The 26216-nt window shown below is 37.4% G+C and overlaps 1 protein-coding gene across 16 annotated transcripts in view; it reads right to left on the bottom strand.

The window, feature by feature from the left end:
* Positions 1-26216, bottom strand: part of plekha7b (pleckstrin homology domain containing, family A member 7b) — a 155497-nt gene that overhangs the window by 55491 nt on the left and 73790 nt on the right. For all 16 annotated transcript variants that reach the window (XR_007972587.1, XR_007972583.1, XR_007972588.1 and 13 more), the window contains 5 exons: positions 18888-18971; positions 9104-9215; positions 5865-5969; positions 4810-4882; positions 4266-4366 (listed from right to left, as the gene is read on the bottom strand). Coding sequence is in view for 4 of the 16 variants with exons in the window: in XM_052150056.1 (XP_052006016.1) it covers positions 4266-4366; positions 4810-4882; positions 5865-5969; positions 9104-9215; positions 18888-18971 (475 nt within the window). In the remaining 12 variants the exon portion in view is untranslated. The remainder of the gene's footprint in view (positions 1-4265; positions 4367-4809; positions 4883-5864; positions 5970-9103; positions 9216-18887; positions 18972-26216) is intronic.

Here is a 26216-nt window from a genome sequence, read left to right as displayed (position 1 = left end):
GACATGACTATGTATTTTAGGAGGCAGCATTAAAATAAATAAAAATAGCCTTTGCTTCAGGAACACACCTATGATGCCTTTAAATGCTGCCTCTGTAGGATTAATTTTCGAGCACAGTACAGTAGCTTTAATATAAATGGTGATCTTCTGGGAGATTCTGTTTTTAAAAATGATTTCACTGGCTCAATGAAAGTTTGCTATCAATGGGCCACACTCAGAAAAGGGTTTAGATAATGATGTTCCCATTATGGCTCTGTAAAAGAAGAGAGGGCTGTGGAAAAGCTGTTGAGCGAGTTGGATGGAGTGTATTCCTGTGAGCAAACAGTGGCATCAGTGTTGACAGACTTGGAGGAGAGCACTCCCAGTCAAAAGTGAAAGATAATCACAATTTAACATTTCGAAGAATGTAATTAAAATGTAATCAATTGAAAAGACAATGATTCCTGTTTTTTTATGCATCACTAAATCTAAATATTAATCTAAATTTAAGGTGATGTGTGCAGAAAAATTTGAAAAAAACCGAATCAAATCAATACTGTTTTCATACATTTAAGGTCAGGAAATTCTCTTTTTGATAGTTTTATTATCTTCCCTAAGGCACACTGATAATGTTTAATCTTTAATTTAGAAATATATTATAATTTTCTGATTGGCTAACATTGTGCAGCCCCACAAATTCAGCTATTTTTGAAACTCAGTGTGAAGAGAATGAACAAGCTCCACAACATTATAAAACTACATTTCAGGGGTTACACATTTAACACATTGCATCTGAATACACGATCAGCTACAACATCCACCTACCTAATATCACGTAGGTCCCCCTCGTGCCGCCAAAACAGCTCTGACACATCGAAGAATGGACTCCACAAGATCTCTGAAGGTGTCCTGTGGTATCTGGCACCAAGACGTTAGCAGAAAATCTTTTAAGTCCTGTAAGTTACAAGGTGGGGTCTCCATGGATCAGACTTGTTGGTCCAGCACATCCCATAGATGCTCAATCGGATTGAGATCTGGGGAATCTGGAGGCCAAGTCAACACCTTAAACTCTTTGTCATGGTCCTCAAACCATTCCTGAACAATTTTTTCAGTGTGGCATAGTGCATTAACCTGCTGAAAGAGGCCATTGCCATCAGGGAATACCGTTGCCATGAAGGGGTGTACATGGTCAGCAACAATCTTTAGTTAATTGGTACGTCTCAAAGTAACATCCACATGAATGCCAGGACCCAAGGTTTCTCAGCAGAACATTGCTTCTGTTTCTTCCCATAGAGTATCCTGCTGCCATCTCTTCCCCAGGTAAATGATGCACAAAAACCCGGCCGTCCACATGATCTAAAAGAAAACGTGATTCATCAGACCAGGCCACCTTTTCCATTGCTCCATGGTCCAGTTGTGAAACTCACGTGCCCATTGTAGGCACTTTCACCAGTGGACAAAGCAAGCAAGCTGCGATGCAATGCATGTTCTGACACCTTTCTATCATGGCCAGCATTAAGTTTTTTAACAATTTGTGATAGTAACTCTTCTGTGGGATTGGACCAGACGGGCTAGCCTTCGATCCCCATGCGCATCAATAAGCCTTGGGCGCCCATGACCCTGTTGCCGGTTCACCGGTTGTCCTTCCTTGAACCATTTTTGGTAGGTACTAACCACTACATACCGGGAACACCCCACATGACCTGCTGTTTTGGAGATTATCTGACCCAGTCGTCTAGCCATCACAATTTGGTGTTTGTCAAAGTCGCTCAGATCCATACGCTTGCCCATTTTTCCTGCTTCCAACGCATGAAATTCAAGAACTGACTGTTCACTTGCTGCCTAATATATCCGACCCCTTTACAGGTGCCACTGTAACAAGATAATAGATGTTATACACTTCACCTGTCAGTGGTTTTAATGTTGTGGCTGATCAGTGTATATTAAACTCAAGTTAACTGTTAACACTCACACCCTGTCTACATCGAACGCGAGAGTCGCGTTGCATCAAAAGCAATAGAACCCATTATAATATGACAGAAAACTGATATTCCATAAAATGTTGCACTGCATGCGCTGGCACTACTACCACCAACAACATAACTAAACAGTTTAGAAAGTTCATGTCAAAGCACCCAGTGTAGGTTTTTTATCGGGTCCGATGTTTTTAACTGACCCATCCTTCAATAACAGTTCCTTTGCAAAGCTTGAATCGTTTTATGACTGGTTCTTAAGCAATCGACATTGATATGAGCCAAAAAAACATGCAATGAATCCACGCTGAAATAGGCTAAAGACACATCCAGTTTCCAGTATCATCCTGCACTGAAATGCACATCACCGAAAATGCATCTAAATGGTCCAGCGCATATTTACATACACCAATAATTAAAGAATAGTGCAGATGGGCAAAAGAATGTGTGCTCAAAACAGCAAGAGGCAGCAGCTGAATGACAAAGAGAATAGTTTCTCTATAAAAAATTTTTTGACATCGCGTCACTTAAAAGCAGCCCAAGATACATATCAAGTGGTCAAAGACGTCTGTCTTTAAAATAATTTAAAATAGTCCAGATGGGTCCCCTTTGGTGTTAGGAATAGTCAGGCCACAGAAGGCTTTATTTGTCCTCTCTATGTTTACAAACTGAAGCACCAGTGGACGGGGCTAAGGGTGCAATGATTTTAATTAGGCGTTAATGTTTTTGAGCTGTAGAAGCAGTCATTAATGAATGTACACCAAATGACAAAGGAAAGTCTCGGAAGTAGAGAACGAGGCGTTTTTGCAGCTTGGTTTCAATAAATGCATTACATTTCAATACATTTTTGCATTGGGGATCAAGTTTTGAATTTTGAAATTTACAGTATGTTTTATAGCAGAAAGACCTATTATATGTCAAAATATCAAGGAAAATTCGATTCCTCATGACCCCTGTGCGTAAATTCTGCAGCACTAGTGACAAAAAAAATTGGAAAAAGAATTACTGTTTTGAAAGTGTTTTCCAAATACTCCCATTGTCTTCCATAGATCATACAAACAGTCCTGACCATAACTTACACCACTGGTTGGGCAACTCAAAACAGCAATTCTGGAAGTGCCACAGAGCTACAGTGTTTACTTGTTGGGAAATTAATCAACAAATAGCTTACTTATACTTGTCTCTGCACATTAATCTGCATAGGACAACAAAAATTACACACAAAACCTTCATGTTGCAAGCATTGAACTACAGTAAACTGTTGAAAGCTACTCAAGGAGAAAGTATCAGGATAAACTGCCATTTCTCTTTTTGGCCGTTAATCAAGGGAAATGAGAGGATATGTTTACAATGTCACAGAGACATGTCACAGAGATGCAGACAGTTGCTTCAAACAAACAGCCCAATACAGTGGTTTTATGGCAGTTAAAGGGATTTGTTAGGCACAACTGCAAGTTTATTGATTTTATAAAACAACTATATGCTAAAGACACCAAAATTAAATGATTAATTTATTATTATTATTATTAATAATAATAATAATAAAACAAGTCTTTCAAGTAATATCGTTTAATAGCCAAACTGTAGGTTATTTACTGCTGCTTAGCAACACAACTGCACTAAAAACTGAACACAGAATTTAATTGATATGTGGTCACAGGTGTGAGTATATCAGCTATTTTATAATGGACACTGTAAACGCTTTTTACATGTTTTTTTATCATTCAAAGAATATAACAGCATGAGTATTTTCAATTTGTAACAAACGATTCTCTGTTAATAGGGCTTTAAAGGAAGAATTCACCCATAAATGAAAAATGTGCCAATATGTACTCACCCTCATGATGTTCCAAACCACTATGACCTTATTTCTTCTGTGTAACACAAAAGATGTTAGGCATAATGTCAGTCACTATTCACTTTCATTACACCTTTTTTCCATACAAAGCAAGTGATTGGTGACTGACATTCTGCCAAACATCGTTGTATTCCACAAAAGAAAGAAAATCATAGTGGTACGGCACAAAATGTGGGTGAGTAAATTGTGAGTGCACTGCGTTAAACGGATGTAGTTAGTGATGTGTGTGGTCAGCTGGAGACAGAATAAAGCAGAGAGAGGAGCCAAACATTGGCCACACTAATCAGCCAGCCCTCACTGCTGCCCACACAGCACCAATGATAATAAGTCGCATGACACACAATCCCTTAAGGCATAACCAGTGAAGCCAATAAAGGTGAGACTACACAGAGGAACTGATTAGTGTGCAGCATTAGAGCGCAGTGTGACACTGGAGATTACCGTAACTGTCTTACCTTAAAGGCATACTTGCGGCTGATGTGGTCCTCGGGTCCCACGGGGGAAATGACATAGCTGGGCAGAGGAATGCTGCCCAGAGCCGTTTCTTCTCGACTGTCTGCAGAGGAACAGGAGAGAAAGTTACTCCATGATGGTCAAGAGCAAAGTGCACATGTTTGGTAAAAATGTCTAAAAATGTTAGATTACATGTGTACAGCAGTACAAATAGATGGTTTCCTTCTTTGCAAGCACTCTCAAAAAGAAACTGATAGAAAGAAACTGATGACTTTGTCTACCACAATTAGGATGGTATAACAAATAATTAAAAAACTAAATTATTTACAACAACATTACTCAGTGCAAGCAATAGACATAAAAAAGGGAGAGCAACTTCTTATTACTTATTAAATTATATGTACTCCATGAAAATGGACAGTTTCCTTCAGCATGCCATCAAAGTGTTTTACGTGCAAACAAGATTACGATGCAATAAAATTAGATACTTGTGACTGCTTTAGCTAACTGCAGCTTACAGTAATTCAGCCCAGTATTATAACTCACCTTTATAATAAAAAAGGCAGTAATCAGACAACACAAACCACTTGCGCTTCCACAATCTCATGCCCGAGCTGTCCTGAGGGTAGGAGAACAATATCAGTTCAGCTTTTTCCATTTGCAGTGGAATACCACCACGAGGACCTACTAAGTAGTGGGAATTGGGCATTCCAAATTGGGGTGAAAAGGGAATACAATTTTTAAAAATGAATGAACAAAGTTGATGAGTTTGCAGGTTAGTGTATGAAACTGGTGTAACTGTGCAAACTGAACGATTAGAAATGGTGACATTTATTATGCTATTTTTCTGTATGTAGACTTGAATAGGTCTTTCATTCAAGCTACCAAACCACAAAATGACATACTTTTAACTGAAAGTACATTGAGTAGGCTATATGAAAGATACATATAAACAATATATCATCTGGTGATGGCTAGAGTAAACAATCTTTGTCCTTTGATAATGACTTGGGTCGAATTTAAAAGAAAACTATGCAAGTTGTGCTTCGTGCCACTACAGACTTTTGATGCTGAGCATTGGCAGTGTGTATGTACCTTTGTAGAATATAATTGTTTAAAATTTTAGAATGTGCTATGTCATCCACCAGATACATCCGGTGTGCCTTTAATTTATCCTGCTGTTCAAACTTTTTTATATATTTAAAAACATTAAGACTATTGTATAGCGAGTAGCCCAATTTATTTTTGAAAAAAAAAAAAAAATCCAGATACATATCGATAATCATTGGGAAAATCTTTCGATTATCGATGCATGAAAAAGGCATCACTCCCAAGCCTATTAACAAACAGTAAAAATTGTGTTTTATTTGAGTCCTATCTGTTCAGGCATAATGTTTATTTAATGTGCTGTATTGAATAACATGTTCCATTCTGTGCTAACGTACCTGTGATAAATGTATTCAGTTTAATGCCTTTGGGGTCTTAGTTAATTAAAAAGACCTCATTAGGATCTAATTAAGACATAAACACCACTCAGTTCTGATCACAACACAATCAGACTCTACTAACTCACACCAGGATTGTACTTTTGAGGGTCACACCTGTTTGTAGAGCCATCCTCTCACCACCACTGGGACATTGGGGTTCCTTTTGATGGAATGGTCACGCTTGCCAAAGCAATGCACCTTCCCACTGGTTTTTAAACTCTGTGGTATGCAAAACATTATAAAATAAGAAAACAGCAAGTTTGTTTAGATACGGTAACTTATATATGCATTGTTAAGAAACATTCAAAGTAATGAATAAAGGACTATTCACATTGGACTCGTTCTTGCATTCAGAAACATGTAGGCAGAGCACAATGGAATAAGGATGTGTTTTTAAAAGTTCTTTTAACTTGGGATAACATCTTATGAAACACTGCTCTCATGGCTCTAATGCACATATACATAGATGAACAATTAAAAACTGGGGCAAATGTGATGCAAGAATGTGTCCTGTGTGAATAGCTCCTAAGACTGTAAAATGTCCACTTCACAGCTTCTAGAAATGAAAAATGATCACAATACACAAGCGGTTTCTGGCAAGTATAAATCTTGATCTGCTTAAAGTTTAGCACAACTGATTATTTGTCAACCCAATGTTTTCAGAGAATAATAGGAAATAGCTAATATCAGTCTTACATTAAGGAAAGAAAAATATAATATAATATTTTTTGAGTTTTTCTTAAAGACAAGTAGATCAAAGTTGCAGTTTCTGTATGAGACAAACCTTTTAAAATGACTTTAAAATAAATTAAAAAAATACTTAAGGAAAGATCAAATTAGGATACTAAAGAGATCATGACTCATGGTCCCCTTGAATTATTTCAGAACAGAATAAAATAAATTTCTGTCTTGATAGCAGTCTATAAAAAAAACAACACTGTGATGATGACATGCTTTATAAAAAAAGAACAAATATTAAACAATGAATGATGTCCACTGGAAGAAACATACAGTAAAAGGTGATCCCAGTTATCTCTGCATTACCATTTATAAAGAAGAACCAAGAAAGCAGAGCCACATAGCTGTTACTGAACTGGCATGAGACCACAGGGAAAAATAAGTCTGAGCTAAAACTTTAGTACCTCTAATGACTTTGGTGACAGGAGTCTCAGATTCATTTCCTGGGTCAAGACCTGTTTTAATCAAGCCTAGAGGTCTGCACTGGCATTAAGATTAAGCCTGAACCTGGCTTGTCAATGAGACACTGTGACCTGGTCCAACTCAACCATTAAGGTCATATTGTAAGGCCAAGTCTATCTCAGAGTAGACTCCGACACACAGATTCTGACAGTAATTATTTTACAATGTTTTTGCTCAGGGGGTCAGGAATAACCCTGTTAGAAGGTCACTGTAAGCCCCTGCTCATATATGCTGAAACTACATCCTATGGTGGCAAAAAGCATGTTTCTCCATTCAATTTTTTTTTCATTTTTTCCAAGAAACATTTAAATAAAAATATTTAAATGACATTACAGTACATCTTTTTTCCAGTAACATTGTTTTTGAAAGGCTCTTAAAGCCTCAAAAGGACTTTTTCCCTATATGTTCCTATTGACAAGTAATCAGTCAAAAACACAATTAGGAAAGGAGCACCCATAAGCAAAGGTAGCATACCTCCATTTTGCACTAGCAGGGCACTGCCTTAAGGCGTTGACGACATTTACCTTCATACAGTGAAATTCCATGGACAAAAACTCAATGGGAATCTGCGTTATCATGGATTTTGCGTAACGGATTTTATATGGAGTTCAAGTTTAGTGAACTTTGAGAGGCAAATTTGCCACATTGACCAATTGGAAGTTGCTTAGGTTTGGCAGTAACCTCAGTGTGGGTGGTGCTTTGTACACAGTTACACTGAATATTCACAATGGACAAGTATATAATTTTAGCAACGAGTTTCTTAACTCTCGCAGAGTATAAAGTGCAGCATTAAAAAAACACTGCTTGGCAATTAATTTTTTGCTGGTTTCATATGCACTCACACCTTCTTTGCCTGTGGAATTTTTCAGTGCAAATGTAATAGTGATCGCGTCTTTAGAGATGAACTGTGGTGCTAACGACAGTTCTTTCCAGGTTTTTTAAAGCTCCTTACGTATATTCCCACTCAAACATTTGTGTGTATGTCATGTTTGAGTGTATATATTCTGGCTTATGAAAAAAAGCTAAAATATTTAATAACTAGACAGTGGGATAATGTGGGTAGTGCTTGACATGGCAAAAGTTTCCACCAGGATGTTTTGAAACGAGCACACCCCCATGTCTGTAGGATATTCTGGTGCTGAGTTATGGTTTGTCCCCCAAGGTTCTCTGGCGGCCCACACTAGGCCTCAGTCCACTGGCCCTCTATGATATTCTGGTGCCGAGATATGGCTGACAAATTTTGTTATACAGTTGCTAGGGTTGTGGCTAGTTGCTAGACCTTGGCTAAGCAGTTGCTATGGTGCTACATAATGGCTGCATGCAGAGATCTAGAGATATAATCATTCGGATCCCAATTCAAAGGTGGGTCTATGTCGTCCACTGGGCAAAAATTGTGAGTTTAAATTGAAAAGTCATGGCACAGCTATCCTCAATAAGATACACAATTTGAGGTATCATTCAATTACATAGCACAAATAATGCGGGATGAATTACATACCAACATTTTGCACAGAAGAAGAACAGGTTTAGGATTTGCAACAAATACTCCTGTTGGCCTAGCAATTAACCATGAAAATTAAAAATGGCACACTTGCTCTAGAGAAATAATATACTGTACTCTGGTTTATTAAGATCCATTAAAACAGCTATACATCTTAAACACCTAAAGTAGAGTGTGAATGTGCTACACAGGCTCAGATTTAATGAGCGGGAAGTAGCGTTCAGAAAGGTTCTCAAACCCCTGCAGATGTTCTATGCACTATTTCCTACTGACCTCTGCACAACACATCTGAACTGCACAGGAGATTTAATCCACTTTCTCTTGTGCTAGAAAAATCAGTAACCTATTACACCTTCCGCTTGTGTCATTTATCAAAATCAGAGGGAGAGAGCAAAAATAGATGAAGCCAATTTACTGTACCCCATTACCTTTAAAAATTGTATCAGTTTTCAATATAATTTAATACAAGACACACACACACACACATACACACACACATACACTAAAAGCACACTATAATTGGTAAAGCTGCTCTCTATGCAGTTAGCCAACTTGGCATGATTTGGTACAGGAATGACTTGATGTGAAGTTCAGAATTAGCACTTTGCTGATTTAAACTGCTCCTAGATCAGCAATGAATTAAATTTCTCACCCTGGATCCTGATGCGGTGTCAGCGGGGGAAGAGGAGATGGCGACAGATGACTCGCTGACCATGCTGGGAGGCCTCGGCTCTAGTGGTGGTTTAGACATGCGTGAATATATCCTGCAGGGGACAGACATAAACACATGATCTCAGACAGCAGGTGTAAGGTGTGGTTACTGTTATACATGGTGATGTGAAGAGTTAATACGTTTTATTTGTAGTTATACTTTAACCAACAAGGTAAAGCAGAGCCTAAATGACACATAGTATACAGGAGAGAAAGAAATTGAATTGGGGAGACATTCCAGCTCCTGTAACACTTTGTAAGACAAGTTCCCTGAAGGCAAACTATTCAAAAACCAGGACAGAATGAATAGCAAAACAGAAGAGAACACCACTTAGTGTACACATCTCTAGTGATAGTAGTTGTCTCAGGTGACCTGGATAGGATGACAATGACAAGTACTGAAAGTAACATGAGTGACATTAAAAGGTGCACTCAGTATTTAATTTAAAACAAATTTGACTTTTAAACTGAAATAAATTGTTATGGTAGGGGAGTAGTTTTGGAAAAATACCACACCAGTGATTTAGTGGTGACTAAAGAGTTGGGCATATTGTGAATGTATCAAGGTTAAAAAGCTTTATTCGACATAAGTCATGTTGAGATCATATGACAAGCCAAATATTACTTCCCTGTAACTGAACGCTTGCATTCGCAAAAGATATTAGGGCTGACAATGCAAAGTGCATTTCTACAATGGCATCAGTAACTGAGAATGTTTTTGTGAATGATGTATCTACAATGCCAGTGCAACAATAACACAAATATTATTAACTAAAAATCTCTCTACCCATCCATCACTAACTAACTAACTAACCATGCATAATTAACTAAACCACCCATCCATCCATCCATCCATCCATCCATCACTAACTAACTAACTAACTAACTAACCAACCATCCATCCATTATTCCGTCTATCTTTCCCAAGTGCTTGATTGTTCGTCAATCAGTCAGTCCGTCCAATCATTCCTCCATCCATTCATCCAATCCATTCATCCATCCATCTGTATGTAATTCTTGACTGCCTGCTTGTTCGTCAGACAGTCCGTCCAATCATCCATCCATCCCATCCATCCATCCATCCATCCATCCATCCATCCATCCATCCATCCATCCATCCATTCTTCTGTCTGTCTTTCCCGACTGCCTGCTCGTTCATCAGTCCATCCAATCATTCCTCCATCCATTTATCCATCAATATGTCCTTCCTGAATGCCTGCTCGTTCATCAGACAGTCCGTCCATCTAATCATCCATCCATCCCATCCATCCATCCACCCATCCATTCTTGTGTCGGTCTTTCCCGACTGCCTGTTTGTTCGTCAGTCAGTCCATCTGTCCTTCCATCCATCCGTCCATCCTCACATTTTTATTGTAACTAGATGAATACAAGAGCACAGTAAAGCATCAACAGAAACAACAACGCAGGGTATTTGATACTCCACCCCTTAAAAGCTTCCATAAGAATGAGTGTTATCACTGGGAGACATTCAAACCACCCCTCATACACTCTTCTACATGTCAAGCTCCTTAAAGTCTCCATCCATCAACATTACATTCTTTCAGATCACAGCAAGATTATTTTTAAAAATAACAATATCTTGTTTGAATGACAGAGTCATCCCATATTTAGCTCCGTTGGCTAGGAGTACTCTGCGGAGGAGGAAAGTGGAAGAATGCACTTCATCTGAAGAATGCAGGGCATTTACAGAGGTCAAACCCCACGGCACAGTTCAAGGACAAAGCACTCTGACACTTGCTAACAGTGTCACTGACATTACGGTGATGATAGTGTAAACACTCTCAGGTATTCAATCTCAAATTCATGACCTGTTAAATAGTCGTGTAATAATAAATTATTAACCAAATGTTTACAAAATGCCAGAGCCACAGGTACCATGATACAAATGCCTTTATGTTAAGCTGCTCCCTGAAAGTATTTGAGCACACTTTACTTTCCTAATAAGGAGAGCTGCATGAAAAGCTGCACTAAGATTCAGGTAATGCTATAGTAACATTTTGGGCACATCAGCAGAGAGAAGGGTAGACCAGCATAGAGATGAGTGAGAAGCTGGGGAAATAGACGACAGAAAATAGAGGTTAAACAAACTGTCAGTGTCATGCTGCCACTGCAGGCAACAAATAAAACACTTCTCCTAAACATGGAAGCATCAACCTCAAGGACAGCAGGGAAAGGTAAGACCTAGAGTGAAACCCAGTAGAGAATAACCATGTTTATTTTGTCTAATTGAGCGTACGACAGATAAATCAGTTTCTGAAGTACTCATAATGAGACAGGGGTGATGGAGTCTAAGTTCTGTCTGCGTTACATTTTGATTGTTGTTCTATGTACGTATGCACGTCTTTTGTGGTTGCATCCTGCAGTTTAAGCATCTTGCAAAATTTTTAGGACAGCATGTCAAGTTAAAATTGTTTTTAGAACCCTGCCTTCCATTCAGTTGAGCTCCATATAGCTTTTTAAAAGAATTTGTCCTGTGCATGCCCCAATCCTTTTGAAGGAAAGTGAATCAGATTGCAAGGTACCACCAAAAATCTATAAAAAAAATTAGACACTTTTTTGCATGTTTGTGTACAGTTTTTTTATCAACATGAAATGCTTTGAAGTTAAACAAAAATGTTTTTGTGACTTTCATGATTGATCATTTCTGCAATTTCTGAGTATGCTGGTATACAGGTACTTGTGCCCTTCCCTACCAGAGAGCTTCACTGCTCAGTCAATCTGCAAATTTTTGAATCTGCTTCAATGAAATGATCAGGCAGTTTGGACTTCCCAGGGACTGAATCATTTGTTGCTTATACAATTGTCTCTTCCCATATAGACATACAATTTATCTCTTCTTGTCACGGGCCGGTCACCTTGACAGGTTGGGTTTTTGCCAGACAGGGCTTTTGCCAATTCGGTGCCCAGTTCATGTGGAGGAGGATTCCTCAATCTCTGCCCGCGTCTCGGGGGCTTCGCTTTAAGTTTGATGAACTGTCTTGTGTTGACTAATAAATCTCGAAAAAAAATATTTATAATTTTGTGCATGCTCAAACCTGATTTTGTGCCTGCATTACATTCCTGATAACCCAAAACCCATTGACTACTCACATCAGATAGTTTCTTTTGATTATACTTTCATAATCCACTACAAATATAATCTCCAGCTATGACGCAGTTAAAATTCATTAAGCACACAACATAAACCCCCAATAAGTAATACTGCATAAGGTTTTTATAACATCACAACACTTTAATCTGAGGTAAATAACAGCTTTGTTGGCAAAAAGCTACAAGTACGAAGTTTGATGACAGAAAAAACATACCAGTGAAGAAATGCATGATGCAATTGAGCAAGGTCACCAATCCAAAAAAAAAAAAACATTTTGATTATGTTGCTAAAACTCACAAAAGCAAGCAGATTTCCCAGCCACATGTCAGGCTGACTCCATGATTTTCATGGGTGCAGGAGCTTACAGTAAAACAAAATAACCCTGCCCAAATTCTGACACACACACTCACAGACAGCCCCTCGATGTAGCACCTCCAACAACACACCAAAACGGTAAACAGTGTTTTTTTCTTAAGGAATGTGATGAGTTCCTGTAGTGTGACAGGTCAGTGGAGAAAATCATGAGGTGTCTGAGGCCAGTACACAACATCAAAAAAGCAGGAAACTACAAAAACATTACCATGGGAAGAGCTGTGGACTGGAAAAACACTGAGGTTTTCCCCCACTCATTTTTCACCTTACATACTGGCTATCATCCAACATTTTTTAAATATGTTTGCACCATGGGACATACTCCTGTTTAATCTATGCTTTCATATTATTTACCTGTCTTTTTAACAGATGGGCATAGAAAGCTTTTATTTTTTATTGGAGAGATGAGAGATTCTGGTTGAAGGCCGGCTAGAACACTAATATATATATATATATATATATATATATATATATATATATATATATATATATATATATATATATATATATATATATATATTGTTCCCATATCCACACAAATTCACAGCTATTGAGATTTAGAAACATTTAACTGGTTAGTAATATTATAATACAGTTTCTATGACATTCAGCTGTATATACATTGCGCTCCACTCATTTTACACAAAAACAAGTGACATAAGCTGCAGTGGTTTTCGGACTGCTATAGCTGCTTTTTATATAGATAATGTGTCAGTTCAATCATACTAGCCTGTGAGCTTTGCTGTTATATGTATATAGACATTTGAATTTCATTTAATGTCGTATCATGTGTCGTGTTGTTTTCAATGGTTTTTCAACCACTAAAATATAAGTGTAAGAAGTTGTATCTTTAGCACTGCTCTTTTTCTAAATTTCTTTAGCAAAAACATTTCATCAACCAACCAACCAACAATTATCTACCTATCCAAACCTCTACCATCCTGCCATATATATATATCATATATATCAGTTTTGGGTAAGATCAGCTATGCATCGCAATTCTTTCGTCAACAACCTGAATCAATTCTCAAACATGTTTAATAGATCCTGTGCTCAGTTTAAACCGCTGCAGCAAATGCACGCTTTAGACGGGCATACTAAATCAAAGCACAAAAACACGATTGTTTGCAGACAAGTAGTATACTGTAAATAAAATTTTTGTCTCCTGCTTCACAATGCCTTTCTTTCCTCTTGAGCTCTCTCCATTTCATTGTTGCACATGCCGGTTCCTTTCTTGCCATTTTTTTCTAGTCGAAGAGTAAACACAAGAGACAGATTTTTGAAGCAACAACCATACTATTTAAACTGCTTTACTATCATCTGTGCTGTTGAGGAGAAGCTGACATCCACACTCTCATACTCTCATACTGGACCAGCAACTTCTAGTTGTGGTTATAGTTAAAAATATAAATGAATAGGGTTAGCATAGATTAATTTGAATTAATAATTGTATTTCATTACTAATAAAAATGATAAACAATGCTTAACAAAAAATATTTCAAGAATCAGTTGGAGTATTTAATAGTATTTTGAGTATTTTGATAGAGACAATATTTATTTTCTTGTACATTGAAGTGATTTTTTATAATCTTCTAAAGAAAGAAACTGAAAAACTGATATACTCTACTAAACTATAGAAACATTTATTTAATTTTATGGACCTTCCATGTTTAGCTGCAAAATAAAAAGCTGAATGAAAAAAAGAGTAAGCTTTAAAAAACATTGGACGACAAGATGCATCGTGATACATCGAGAATTATTTTGTAATTTTATTGTTACCCTTTGAATCGAAAAGGGTAACAATCGAATCGTGAGGTCATTAAAGATTCACAGTTATTTCTTCAAAAAAGTAATCCTTTACAAACTACAAATCTAAAACTAATTAATTCATTACTTTTTACTTCATTGTAAAAGTAACCCAATTACTGTTAACTTATTTTTTAGTTACTTTCTAAAACAATTTCTTTTTTTTTAATTTTCACTCAACAAATTCAACACTTCTCTCTTACAATGACTTGTTATGGGGCATTCACCCTTTAGCTGTCACAGAGATACAAACAGACGTGCATATGAACATAATTCATGTTTTAAATGTGTTACACATAAATTATATTATTTTTAAAACATCTGTAATCAATGTTTGCATTACACTACTTTTGACAACATTTGATTACATAAACTAATTACTCTGATTACACTCAACACTGTATAATCCTTAACAAATCAGTACTTCATGTACAATCAAATATGAATATATGAGGGTATATGAATCAAATTTTCATGACATTCCTAACTTTTGAATGAATATTAACGTATGTACATTTTTCACCATTAAGTATTAGCCTATAAAATATACCTTCACTATGTTTGTTAATATCATTCATGAAAATTATATTAAAGTTTGACCAATAAGTGTTATGTGCAGTTTGGCCTATCCACAGAATGAATCATACAGACACAAAAGGCAGCCAGTCTGAGCGGTAAACAATGCACCATGCCACCGTGTTGTTAAGAACGACTCTCCCAGGATACTGTGCTCAGACTAGCCATTCAGATCAATAGTACTGCACTACCAGGGGATTAGAACACTTTAACAATAGTACATGCTTCCATTAACATCATGACCAATGAGATCGCACACATCTGAACTCCTCACTGAGGACGTTTGGGAGTATGCAGCAGTTTTAGGGACACTCCAATGAACTGGAATATATTTTTCATCCACTCATGCAGGGTGTCATTGTCATTAGGCCATGTTAAATCTTTATTCTCTAGAATTTGTGATCTGGCACCTGATAACTAGAAATCCACACCCTGGCAGGCATGGTAACATTTCAGTTAGGATGAATGACTTTGATATGGCTCTGCTGACATCATGACATATTTCACAATGTTTTTTTTTCCACAGCAAGTATCACAACTGTTAGGGGTTAGGCTATATTTCCATTGCTAGATTACTAAAGGAAAAGGTAGGGCTGATGGGAGAGGACTCAAAGAGGCTGGACTTGTGCTACAAATAGCACAAATTCAGCTATAGGCACTCCTCTTTAAAACATCTGGTATTCATGACCATCATCTCTTAGGAACTCTAACAAGAGGTTAGTATGCTTTTATGCTAATAACTAGATTGCTGCAGTAACACAAGATCCCTATTGTGACTTCTCTGGCTTTTTCAAATGGTGGTTAATTTGAACCTGAACTTGGCAGCTGGCCTCCACACACAGTGCCCCTAATGAGAAGCATCAATCAACCCTGTCAACAACATTTACTTCCCTGTCATCTGTATGAGAAATGGTGTTGACTGCAATGTGCGATATTCCTATGAGAGCTCAACATTCTAAATCCATGACCCCACCTCTATATGGAATAAACTGACTGATAACAGGGAAGTCGAGGCAGGCAAAATCTGATTCAGTAAGTCGTTAGACTACTCATGAGTTTGAGACTGATTCAAGATTTACACTTTATGGTTGTTGTGCATCCAGCAAGGACAACACAATAGAAAGTTTCTACTGTCTATTAAGTGTCTTTGTATTATTTGTCTTTCTCATAATATTCAATTCAGACAGCAATTTCACAAGTCAGCTAAAACTATTTTCTTTTGCCTCAGCATTGTAGATTCAGTAGCAGGTATTTTACAACAGTGTACTTTCTACATCAACAGAAGAATGCAGACGTTCAAAAATAGTTAACAGAACAGAACATTATGAAAATCATTCGGTTCAAGTATTTATTTCTTAGAATGAAACCTTGTTCTTAATACGAATCATTTATTGATTCCCAACACTATTTGGAGTAGTACGTGGAATACACTGAGTGATCATTTTCACACAAGTTTGTTTTTAGAAGGGACCAGAACATTCATAATAAACAGCAAAAACTTGGTGTTCTTTATACTGGTGTTAGTGAGGAACAGAACAAGATCTGTCTCCGCATGGAATGTACTGTAAATCTGAGCTCTCCTTACAGCACTGATGATGTAGAAATTCCAGCTCAGCTTACTGACATACTGGGAAACATAGAAATGAATGGAGAGGAGGAGGAGAAGTGGAACAGGTGCTGGGCTGAGCATTTTCATGCTATAGTAAATAAAGAACAAATTCAGACTATTATTTTTATTATGGTTTTAGTATCATTATTGATTATGATGACATTAATAACTACGTTTCCAACCAAGGGTTTCTTTGCGACAAAACAGCCATCAAAAAGTTTACCGATATGAAACGGTAAACACTGATGGAAAAGTGTCGACCTAATATATTTCCGCTAAACTCTAGCTCATAAGCTCCATGTCGATACTTCAAATCTCGTGAAAAACTGGCTTTCGAAACACTTTTTGTCTATAAAATTGTCATTAACGCAAAATTGTAGTGGCACGTGACAGAATTTACACTAATCGTTAGGCTGTGTTAATCATGAAGACAAGGTATACATCCTTGGAATTCAATTTATTGTATGAGTAGCATTACTTGCACTGTTATGGATTTATGGAGTTATGGTCTTAATGACATACCTGCACAGATCCGATGCTGCAAACACATCTGCGTCATGACATTTCCAGGAGTGCCAACACAAATATCTCTTATCATGCACCTGTCATCGACAAGTGCACGGAGAACAAATGAATGGCCACTCTTTGCGATTAATTTTATCACGATAGCCATCCGGTATTTATTAAGATTTATTTTCCACACCATTCAAAATAATAGACAGCAGTCATGGAATTAGCCCACAATACAAAAAACATAATTTCTGTGCACAAAGATGTTTTAAATTAAAAATAAATATACAATACTAGGAATAAAGCATAATTGTGTTTTTTTGGAACACTAAAATATAGCCGAATTCTATACAATTACTGTTTAGTTTACTTTTGAAAAAATGCTGGCAAAATTCCCTGTATTAATTTAAATAAATTACCAAATGAATAAAAAAATGTTTTTATAATATGTTAGGCCTATATACAGTACTTGCCTTTTCTTTACACAAACTTAAATGAACCTTACCCTGTTCTGTTGACGGAAAAAGTCGGTTGAATGACATTCTCTATCAAATTCACTATTTGTCCAATGCCGAGTTCACGTTCAGAAAACTAGCTTTTGAAAATTTTGACATTTTTTAATATTTAAAATATAAGCCTCTTTACCTCGGATGATTGTAGTATGACATTAAATTAATTTTAGATGACAATCAAGTTCAGTTGGTCATTAAAAGTTGCTGGACAAATATGTGGGATATAATGCAGTTGAGATGGCATTGCTTTAGATTAGATGATTGTTCAAAATAGCCAATTGAATATCAGAAATGTATCATATGTAAACTCTGATACTACACAGCATGCATTTTTCTTTAAGAGCTGCGCACACAGCATATACACATCAATGGATGGTCCTTATACTAAGATCGAAAGTTCCCCCACTACTTGTGCAGGTTGCCAGCTTGAACAGGGCCATGACGATTCACTTTTGGGTCGGAACCAGTGGCAAACTGTGATAGGCACAACATCAGGACTAATATTACAGTCCTTTCAGAATGGAAACTGCTCCCTTTTGATTGCGCCGATTTAAAGTTAAAAACTTCTTTCTTACATAAACCTATTGATTCGCTTCATAAGACATTCATTGATCGACTGGAGTCGCATTGATTACTTTTATGCTGTCTAAATGTGACTTTTGGACCGTCAAAGTGCTAGCACCCCTGTACATCCATTATAAGGACCTGACAGAGCTACCATCTTCTAAAAATCTTAATTTGTGTTCTGATAAAGAATGACAGTCATACACATCTGGGATGGCATCAGGGTGCCATCAAGTGAATAATGAGAGAATTCAAATTCAAAAAATCAACTATCCCTTTCATTTTTGCGCTACTAGCATCACCAAACTGAATTTCAAAAAATAATGATAGATTTCAAACTATCTTTCCCAAACACTCCCCCCATCAGCCATTGCTCAGCAAACCCTAAACTCTCGAAACTAGTTGAGCCAGTGTCAGGTTTGTCGAGATGTCAACAGAGCAGTGTTTTCATAGAGCCACAGCACCCAAAGTATTCACACTTTTTGTCGAAATCAACCTTGAAATGGCTTACTTACAGTTGTCAATGCACATTACGCAAGGATAGGAGGAAGTATTTTAACCTTCACAAGTCACACATCAGCTTTAATAACATGCCCTCAGTGAAAACAGGAAGTATGCATCCTAAAGTACAGATCATACAAATCAAAGGTATAGAAGTACTTACGGGTCCTGTAAGATGAAGTCAGTGTTTTCTGAAGAGATCTGTCCCGTCACAGGATGCCTGAACGTCGACGTCCTCTGGTTGTGGCTGCATCCGAGAAGAAAGGGTAAAGAGAGGAGAGAGATGAGGGAAAACAACAAGGGAGAAAAAAATTAATAATCCATTATAAAACATGCTTCATTTGGCATATTTGGCCTCCCCTGCTGTAGGTGTCATAGCCATTAGAGCCACATTCAACAGGAATACACTAAGTTTGAAGAAGTCTGACGACTTTCTCAGAGCAGTGCAAAATGTGTGATAGGGCTGACGCCTGGCCAAGCCCACTCATATTATTTAACACAAAGTGTAAGGCTAAGCACAAACCACCGCAGAAACTTTAGATTTCAATTACATGGGTCATTCACTGTTTTAACTAGGGCATTAAAACTTCTCACTGTCATCGGCTGGAATAAGATGGGACAGGGTTTTCTTACGGTGAGAATACTTGTGAGATAACACACATATTATTCTGGCTGTCATCGATACAGTTATTCATTTTTCTATGAATGTGTTTGGCTGAACGAGTGCCTCTCTGAGTGGTGGTAATTTGATGATTGAGAAGAGACTCCCCAGTGAGTTAATGTGCTACTACAGTACATGAGGGAAAAAGCTCAACCACAGGTCTGCCTTTCATCGTATTCATTATGTTTGAAAAAACGATTTGAAGTCACATCCCTCAATGACTCTGTGGACTTGAGGCTAAGAAACAAAGTTTTAAGAACTGCATGCAGAGTCCTGCTTCAGGTGTGCACTAGAAACCATCTAGCTGAGAGGAGCTGTCCTTCACGGAAGAGAGACAGAAGGAGATTTGAACAGATGTTGCCACAGCTTGCTTTTTACACATTTGTACACATGAGTAAGAAGTGATGACTGAAGAGCTTTAAGCAAAAGAAAGTCATATTTAGACAAGCATCACTATTACAATACTACAGCTTATACTTAGTATTTGGGACTTGAAGACACCAATATCTTTAAATATTAAACTTTGGCACATAAAGGGGCTTCCATGACTCATATTAGCATTAACTGTATAGAATGAAGCCTCAGCAGGTATAAGAACAAAAAATCAGGAAAATGTCCAGAGCAAAGACTTGCACAGCAAACAACCCCAACTCCCTCCCTGAAGCGGTCAATGCATTTTGAGGATTAGTAATCATGCAAGGCCATATCGTGATTTAAAGCTTAATTCAATCCATAATGCTGCCTTGATGGACATACTAACGTCTTAGAGGTCAAAGTCTGCAGGTTTCAAAGCATTTTGGATGGTTTTCCCTCTACATGTACTGTAAGTGCCACTTTTACAATCGTCATGCTTGACATTTTACATGTTCTTAGTAGTGCCAACCCTTCTAAGTAGAGTGGGTATTACTATTTATCGAGTTTTTACACATTGTGTGGTCTCCCAAAAAATGTATGTCCATTTTTATCACGTCCATAACGCAAGTTCATTTCCCAATCTACACTATATTTTCTATTGCCTGGACTCTGTCTGCATACAAATAAGTTATACATACAGATTACACATACAAATAGTTCAATATACTGGCACTGAGTACATAATATGTGAAATATAATTTCACATTCTCACTGCAAATATCACATCAGAAACACTTGAAATTCCGCTTAACATTAGCGATTTTTCAAACTCATTTAATTTTCAATCATTTATAAGCTTTTGTTTCTCTGGATTAATTAAAATAAACCAGACTTTCTTGAATATAAAGTGCTGCTGATGGTGAAAATCAGTAGTCTCTGTTTGCACATTCTCAACTCTAAAGTATGTGTACAATGCAGCATGACTCTGTCTGAGGGAAGGTTGAATGACAATCGTTGCGTAAAAAGTGCTTACAGAGAATGCACAGAATGCACATCTTATCGAGAATAGACTTTACTCATGCTAGCGCAATCTTTGATTTTGAATGGGAATGACAACGAGGCTGTGAGGATAGACTTACCATTTTTTCAATGGCACGCACTATGTAAAGCTATAAAAAGTTAATAGATCACATCTGATTTTCCACAACTGATGTTGTCGGGAGTTTATTGTCAACTGAATGTTCTTGGAAATATGATTTTTTTTTTCAATGTTTTGTTTACAGAATGATCCAAAAACACTTTAACTGCAGTACAGACCATTGAAGAGACTGTACGTCTATCCCTCACAGCCTTGTTGTCATTCCAGTAAAAATCAAAGATAATTCTGCTGTGAATAAGGTTTATTCACGTGGGTCACATTTTTAGGTCAGACAAAATTTAGTTCCAGGTTAATCTGGAAAAAATCACATCCCATGTCAGATTCAGACTTATCCCTGGAACCACTTTGCACTCAGGGCTGCGTTAAGGTACTCTGGGAGTTCTAAAATGCCGCATTAACTTTGACCCTGTTCCAGCTGACCCTTCGAAGTGTCAGCCCATGATTACTGTGCAATTTCTACAGTATATTAAAAAATCTTTGCATATGATGTTCACACATGTTTTTGCCACAATGCTTGTTATGTGGAGGGCATTGAGCGGTCACACTGACACCCTGATGCAACTCATGTGAAAGCCACTTAACACTTCACATAATGGGACTTCCACATGACTCTGCTGGATATATTGAATTCTATGGAGTGAAGCATTCGTTTCAGAAACCTCTGTTGCTGACTTTGACTTGATTTTGCTGCTGACCTAACTCAGATGAAATATCATTAAGTGGCTGATGTCAGCATTCAAATTAAAACAAGACGTCCTCTGCTACGCTTTTCATGTGGAAATCAAAGTCCCCTACACAAATCATGTGAAAGCCCCTTAAAACATCCATGTCATTCTGTGCTTCTGACTTTGGCCAGTAAGCAACTACCTAGAAACCACTCAGAACACTTTAGCAACCACCCAGAATACCCTGGCAAACACACTACAATGCACTAAAAAACAATCCTTCCACAGTCAAGAACCACTCACATTTTATTCAAAAAATTAAAAAATTAAATTACTTGTTACATGGTCAAACAAAAAGTGAAATTCATTGGAGCCATGGTTCTGTGGGTTTTTTATGACTTATATTCCTAGGGACACCACCCAGCAATATTTCCAAATCCCATTACTCTGTATCTCACTCTCTCCCTCTCTTTATTTCTCTCAATACTTTCTTTTCCCACTACATTTTCCAATAAATTAAATACAAATGTGGAAGTCATTGCAAGAGATCTACTTCAACATCCCAAAAAGCAGCCCCTTATGCCTTGTACACTGTTGTTGGTGGATTGTTCACCATGAAAGAAAGCTCAGGCATGCTCCTTTCACAGTGCACTGTCAAATTTAACAGGGTGTGGAAAACACTCCAGTGCCTCTGTCTCAGTAGAACGTGTCATCAAACACCCCCAGTGACAGGACAGTCAAGTTAATTCTTTTGTGAACAATCATACCAAACATGGGAATCTATGGTACAAACGTCCCCAAAGATTGTGCAGTTTTGCTGAATGCGAACATGTCTCTATCAAACACTCCACAGCCTTTTATCTCAAACTGAGATACTGATTTAGTGCATCAGCAAACTCTGCTCCATAAAAGGTTTTCAGTGGCTGCATGAGTACGCTTGACATAAAAGCATGTACTACAAAGCTTTTACTACAACAACTGCTTTATCTATCTTGTTGCAGCACAATTCAGTTTATGGATAAACACGATACTGTGTAGACACTGATCAATATCTTCACCACAAAAACAAATGAGAATTGAAATGCAAGTGATCTATAATACACCAATGGAATGTGGTAACACCTTTTCTTTGAATCTTTGAAGATATTTTACAGCCTACAAGTTATTTTTTTATAATTAATCAAATAAATAAATTATATATATATATTATTATTCATTTAAAAATATTTTTTAAATTGATTGTATTAGTGGTACTTGATATTTGATATTTATATCCTTGATGTTTTTATTATGCTAACCTTGAAACTTTAACTATAACGTATAATTTGAAAAATTATACATTTTAACACTTTTATTAAAAACTCACCTACATTTACACACATATTCCAATTTGATTAGTTTCCGCACAAGCTCACCTCATAGAATGTTGGACTTTAGGCTTGGAAGACATCGGTTCTAGACCAGTCAAGCACGCAAGCTTTCACGTGAGATGAGAGTGTCATAGAAGCAACTCAAGATGACTTGGTTGCTTTAAAAAATTTGCTTTTCGGTTAGGTTTAGGTGTTGGTTTAGAGTAATGATTTCTGTTTTGTTCACCTCTGTCTTTTTTTAAATACTTTTTGTTAGGTTTAGGAAAAGGTTTTAGTTTAGGGAGATACTTTACTCATTAAAACCCCTGATTAATAGTCACCTGAAAAAAGAATCTGATTACAACACCATTTCATTCTCTTTTGGTGCCTTCTGCTGGACATTTTACTAGGAAACTGCAGCTAAACGTGTAATGTCATTTCGTTCAGCAAAAATGTTGTCACAGTCACGTAATGTTCATGTTACCTTGAATTGTGTGGCCTTTTTGACATGGTCCAGTAAGAAACTCTTAGCAACACCCCAGCATTGTGGGCAACACCCCAGCACTTTCCTTTTGCACAGGAAAGTGCCACTCAATTAGAAGGCGACGTCTACAGGGAGTGGGATTCTTCCATCGGTGTAATGTAAGTTAAAAGCCCCTCCTCTGAAATTTTCTTCATCACTACAGGGCTCCCAGCACTTTCTTAGACACTTTGCCTGCAAGCAGGCAAATCCTTTCTTATATATGCCATCCGCATCAGTAGAGATCCGGCAGTAGGGGTGCACAGATCGATCGGCCACCGATCTAAAGCCTGGTGCACACTGTACGATTTTAGCTATGATTCTGCCATCTGAGGCAAATTTCTGGAATCCTAAAGGATTTCTGTCATTGTAGGGCAAAATCGGCAATCTTACAACGTTCAGTGTGACATGTTCACCAGCGGCCAATTAATAGCCTTTGCGATGATCTTCAGCCAGTTATCACTTTACTCAAGCACTTGCAATATTTTTTCTTCTTTTCATTTTATATTTAAAAAAAAATTATAAATAAGCAGCAAATACTTGGAAAAAATTGTAACACATCAGTAATATGAAAGCTGTATTCCATGAATTAAATAAATACAGATCTTACAAAAAGAAAATAAATTACTGCATTTTCTTAACAAGTTTTTTTTTCTTTACATTTATCATGCATTTTCTTTACAACTTTATTTTAATTACTATTTTACTTTTAAAAAATTTACTTTAAACATCTGTAAACTTCTTTAGTTAAGATTGACACCACTCCAATTTAATTTAAAAAAAAGTTTGGACACTTTATATGGGTAAGTATTTATGGGACGTTTTAATCCAAATCAGCAGATCCAATTGAATTAAATTATAGAAATCTATGTTATGTTTGTGCATTATCCATAATGAATTTGCAAGCAAGATATATTATTTGTCTCTATGAATTTTGCATGGCCGATAGGTTACTCATCTAAAAGAGACAAACTGTAACACATCTTTTATGTTTTCTCATTTGTGAACGGAAAAGTTTGTAATTTTTTGGGCCACAAGTGTTTTTATTTCCACAATGAACATTTGCTTGAGGTTGTTAATTATTACTGTAGGCTACCATCTGCACTAGAGTTCATTCTCAACATCTGTCATTTTTTGTATTTGTGATCAAGTTGTCTTATTATAGGCCTATTTGACAAAATCCACCTTTCTTTAAATATGTTTTCCCAGGGGTTTTCAACGGGGGCTTCAAAGGATGCCAAGGGGTGCTAAGAACAAATTAGTAGAGAGGGGGGTGTTAGGTTACAAATCATAATAATCAAATCTATCATCAAGTTCATCTTTGAGTTAAAACGTTTATCTATACTATTGGAGTATATCAGTTGGTTCTCAATTATACAGGTTGGTACGTATTTGCAACGCAGTTCATCTGATTTTGAAGTCATCAAATACACAGACTGAGGCTCAACCTCGGCTAATGCATCTGTAGATGGATACAGCTCAATGGAGAGAGCAGCGTGAGCGCGTTTCTTAGCGGGTTTCTCGGTCTTCTTGGGCAGCAGCACAGCCTGGATGTTGGGTAGCACACCACCCTGAGCGATGGTCACTCGACCCAAGGGTTTGTTCAACTCGTTGTTCCGCACTGCAAGCTGCAGGTGATGGATGCAAGTCTTTTTGTTGTCCCGACAACTTATTGTATGGATATATATATCCATACAATATCGTGATGGAGGTGTATTGGAGCAACGGAAATGACAGAAAAAAAAATGCTCCTCTGGGGTGGGCAAATCTCACCGTATAGTTTCTATTTCACAATGCTCCCATCATATTCACTGATCGGGACGATTGGGACCACAGTCAGCTACGATGTGTATCGTACACTCTGGCATAATGTCGCACAGTGTGTAATGGCGATATCAATGCGTTCATATCATACAGTCTGACAAGCAACAATCTTAAAGGACTGTAAAAATCCTACTGTGTATAGCGGGCTTAAATCGGCCTACTTTCATTTTAAATCCATGATCGGCGATTGGCCGATCATGCCTAGATTCAGGGCCGATCTTTTTGCAGTATGCATACACTGCTACTCTAATGCACAAGTGCTTGCTCAGCCCTTGAAGCATACAGTGTGGCCACTGGAGGGTGAGTTGTTGGCAATTCTAAGCATTCACAAATTTAAGCTTTCATACATACTGTTATTCAGATGAATATGTCGGTTTGTTTAAAACATGTGAGAATAACGTGTATGAATATTTTCTGACTCGCTGCAATAAAGCACAGAGAGGATAAAGAGACAGCAAACAGGTATACAAACAAATTAAAAAGCAAATAAACATGCATATATAAATTTGTGTATATGTGATGTAACATGAGTCGTGACAATCAGAAAGTGTGTGGAGCAATAGAGACTGCATGAGCGCTCTCTGTGTCAATCAAACAAGCGTACTCTGCAGGTGCTCTCAATATCACATCAGTCACTCATCTCAGCACTATTCCCAATGTCATCGAGGATCCCAATTTAAATCAGACTGTTGTTGGTCAATGTATGTCTGCTGTGTGAGATTCCCTCATGTTTTTTACTGGTTGCCAGTATGTCAAAATGGCCTTTGATATTGACAACAGAACTATTTACATTTACATTTACGCATTTGGCAGACGCTTTTATTCAAAGCGACTTACAGTGCACTTATTACAGGGACAATCCCACCGGAGCAACCTGGATTAAGTGTCTTGCTCAAGGACACAATGGTGGTGGCTGTGGGGATCGAACCAGCGACCTTCTGATTACCAGTTATGTGCTTT

The sequence above is a fragment of the Xyrauchen texanus genome, chromosome 2 (assembly GCF_025860055.1).
Source record: "Xyrauchen texanus isolate HMW12.3.18 chromosome 2, RBS_HiC_50CHRs, whole genome shotgun sequence".
NCBI classification, from domain to species: Eukaryota; Metazoa; Chordata; class Actinopteri; order Cypriniformes; family Catostomidae; genus Xyrauchen; species Xyrauchen texanus.
This window is presented reverse-complemented; position numbering and strand designations above follow the sequence as displayed.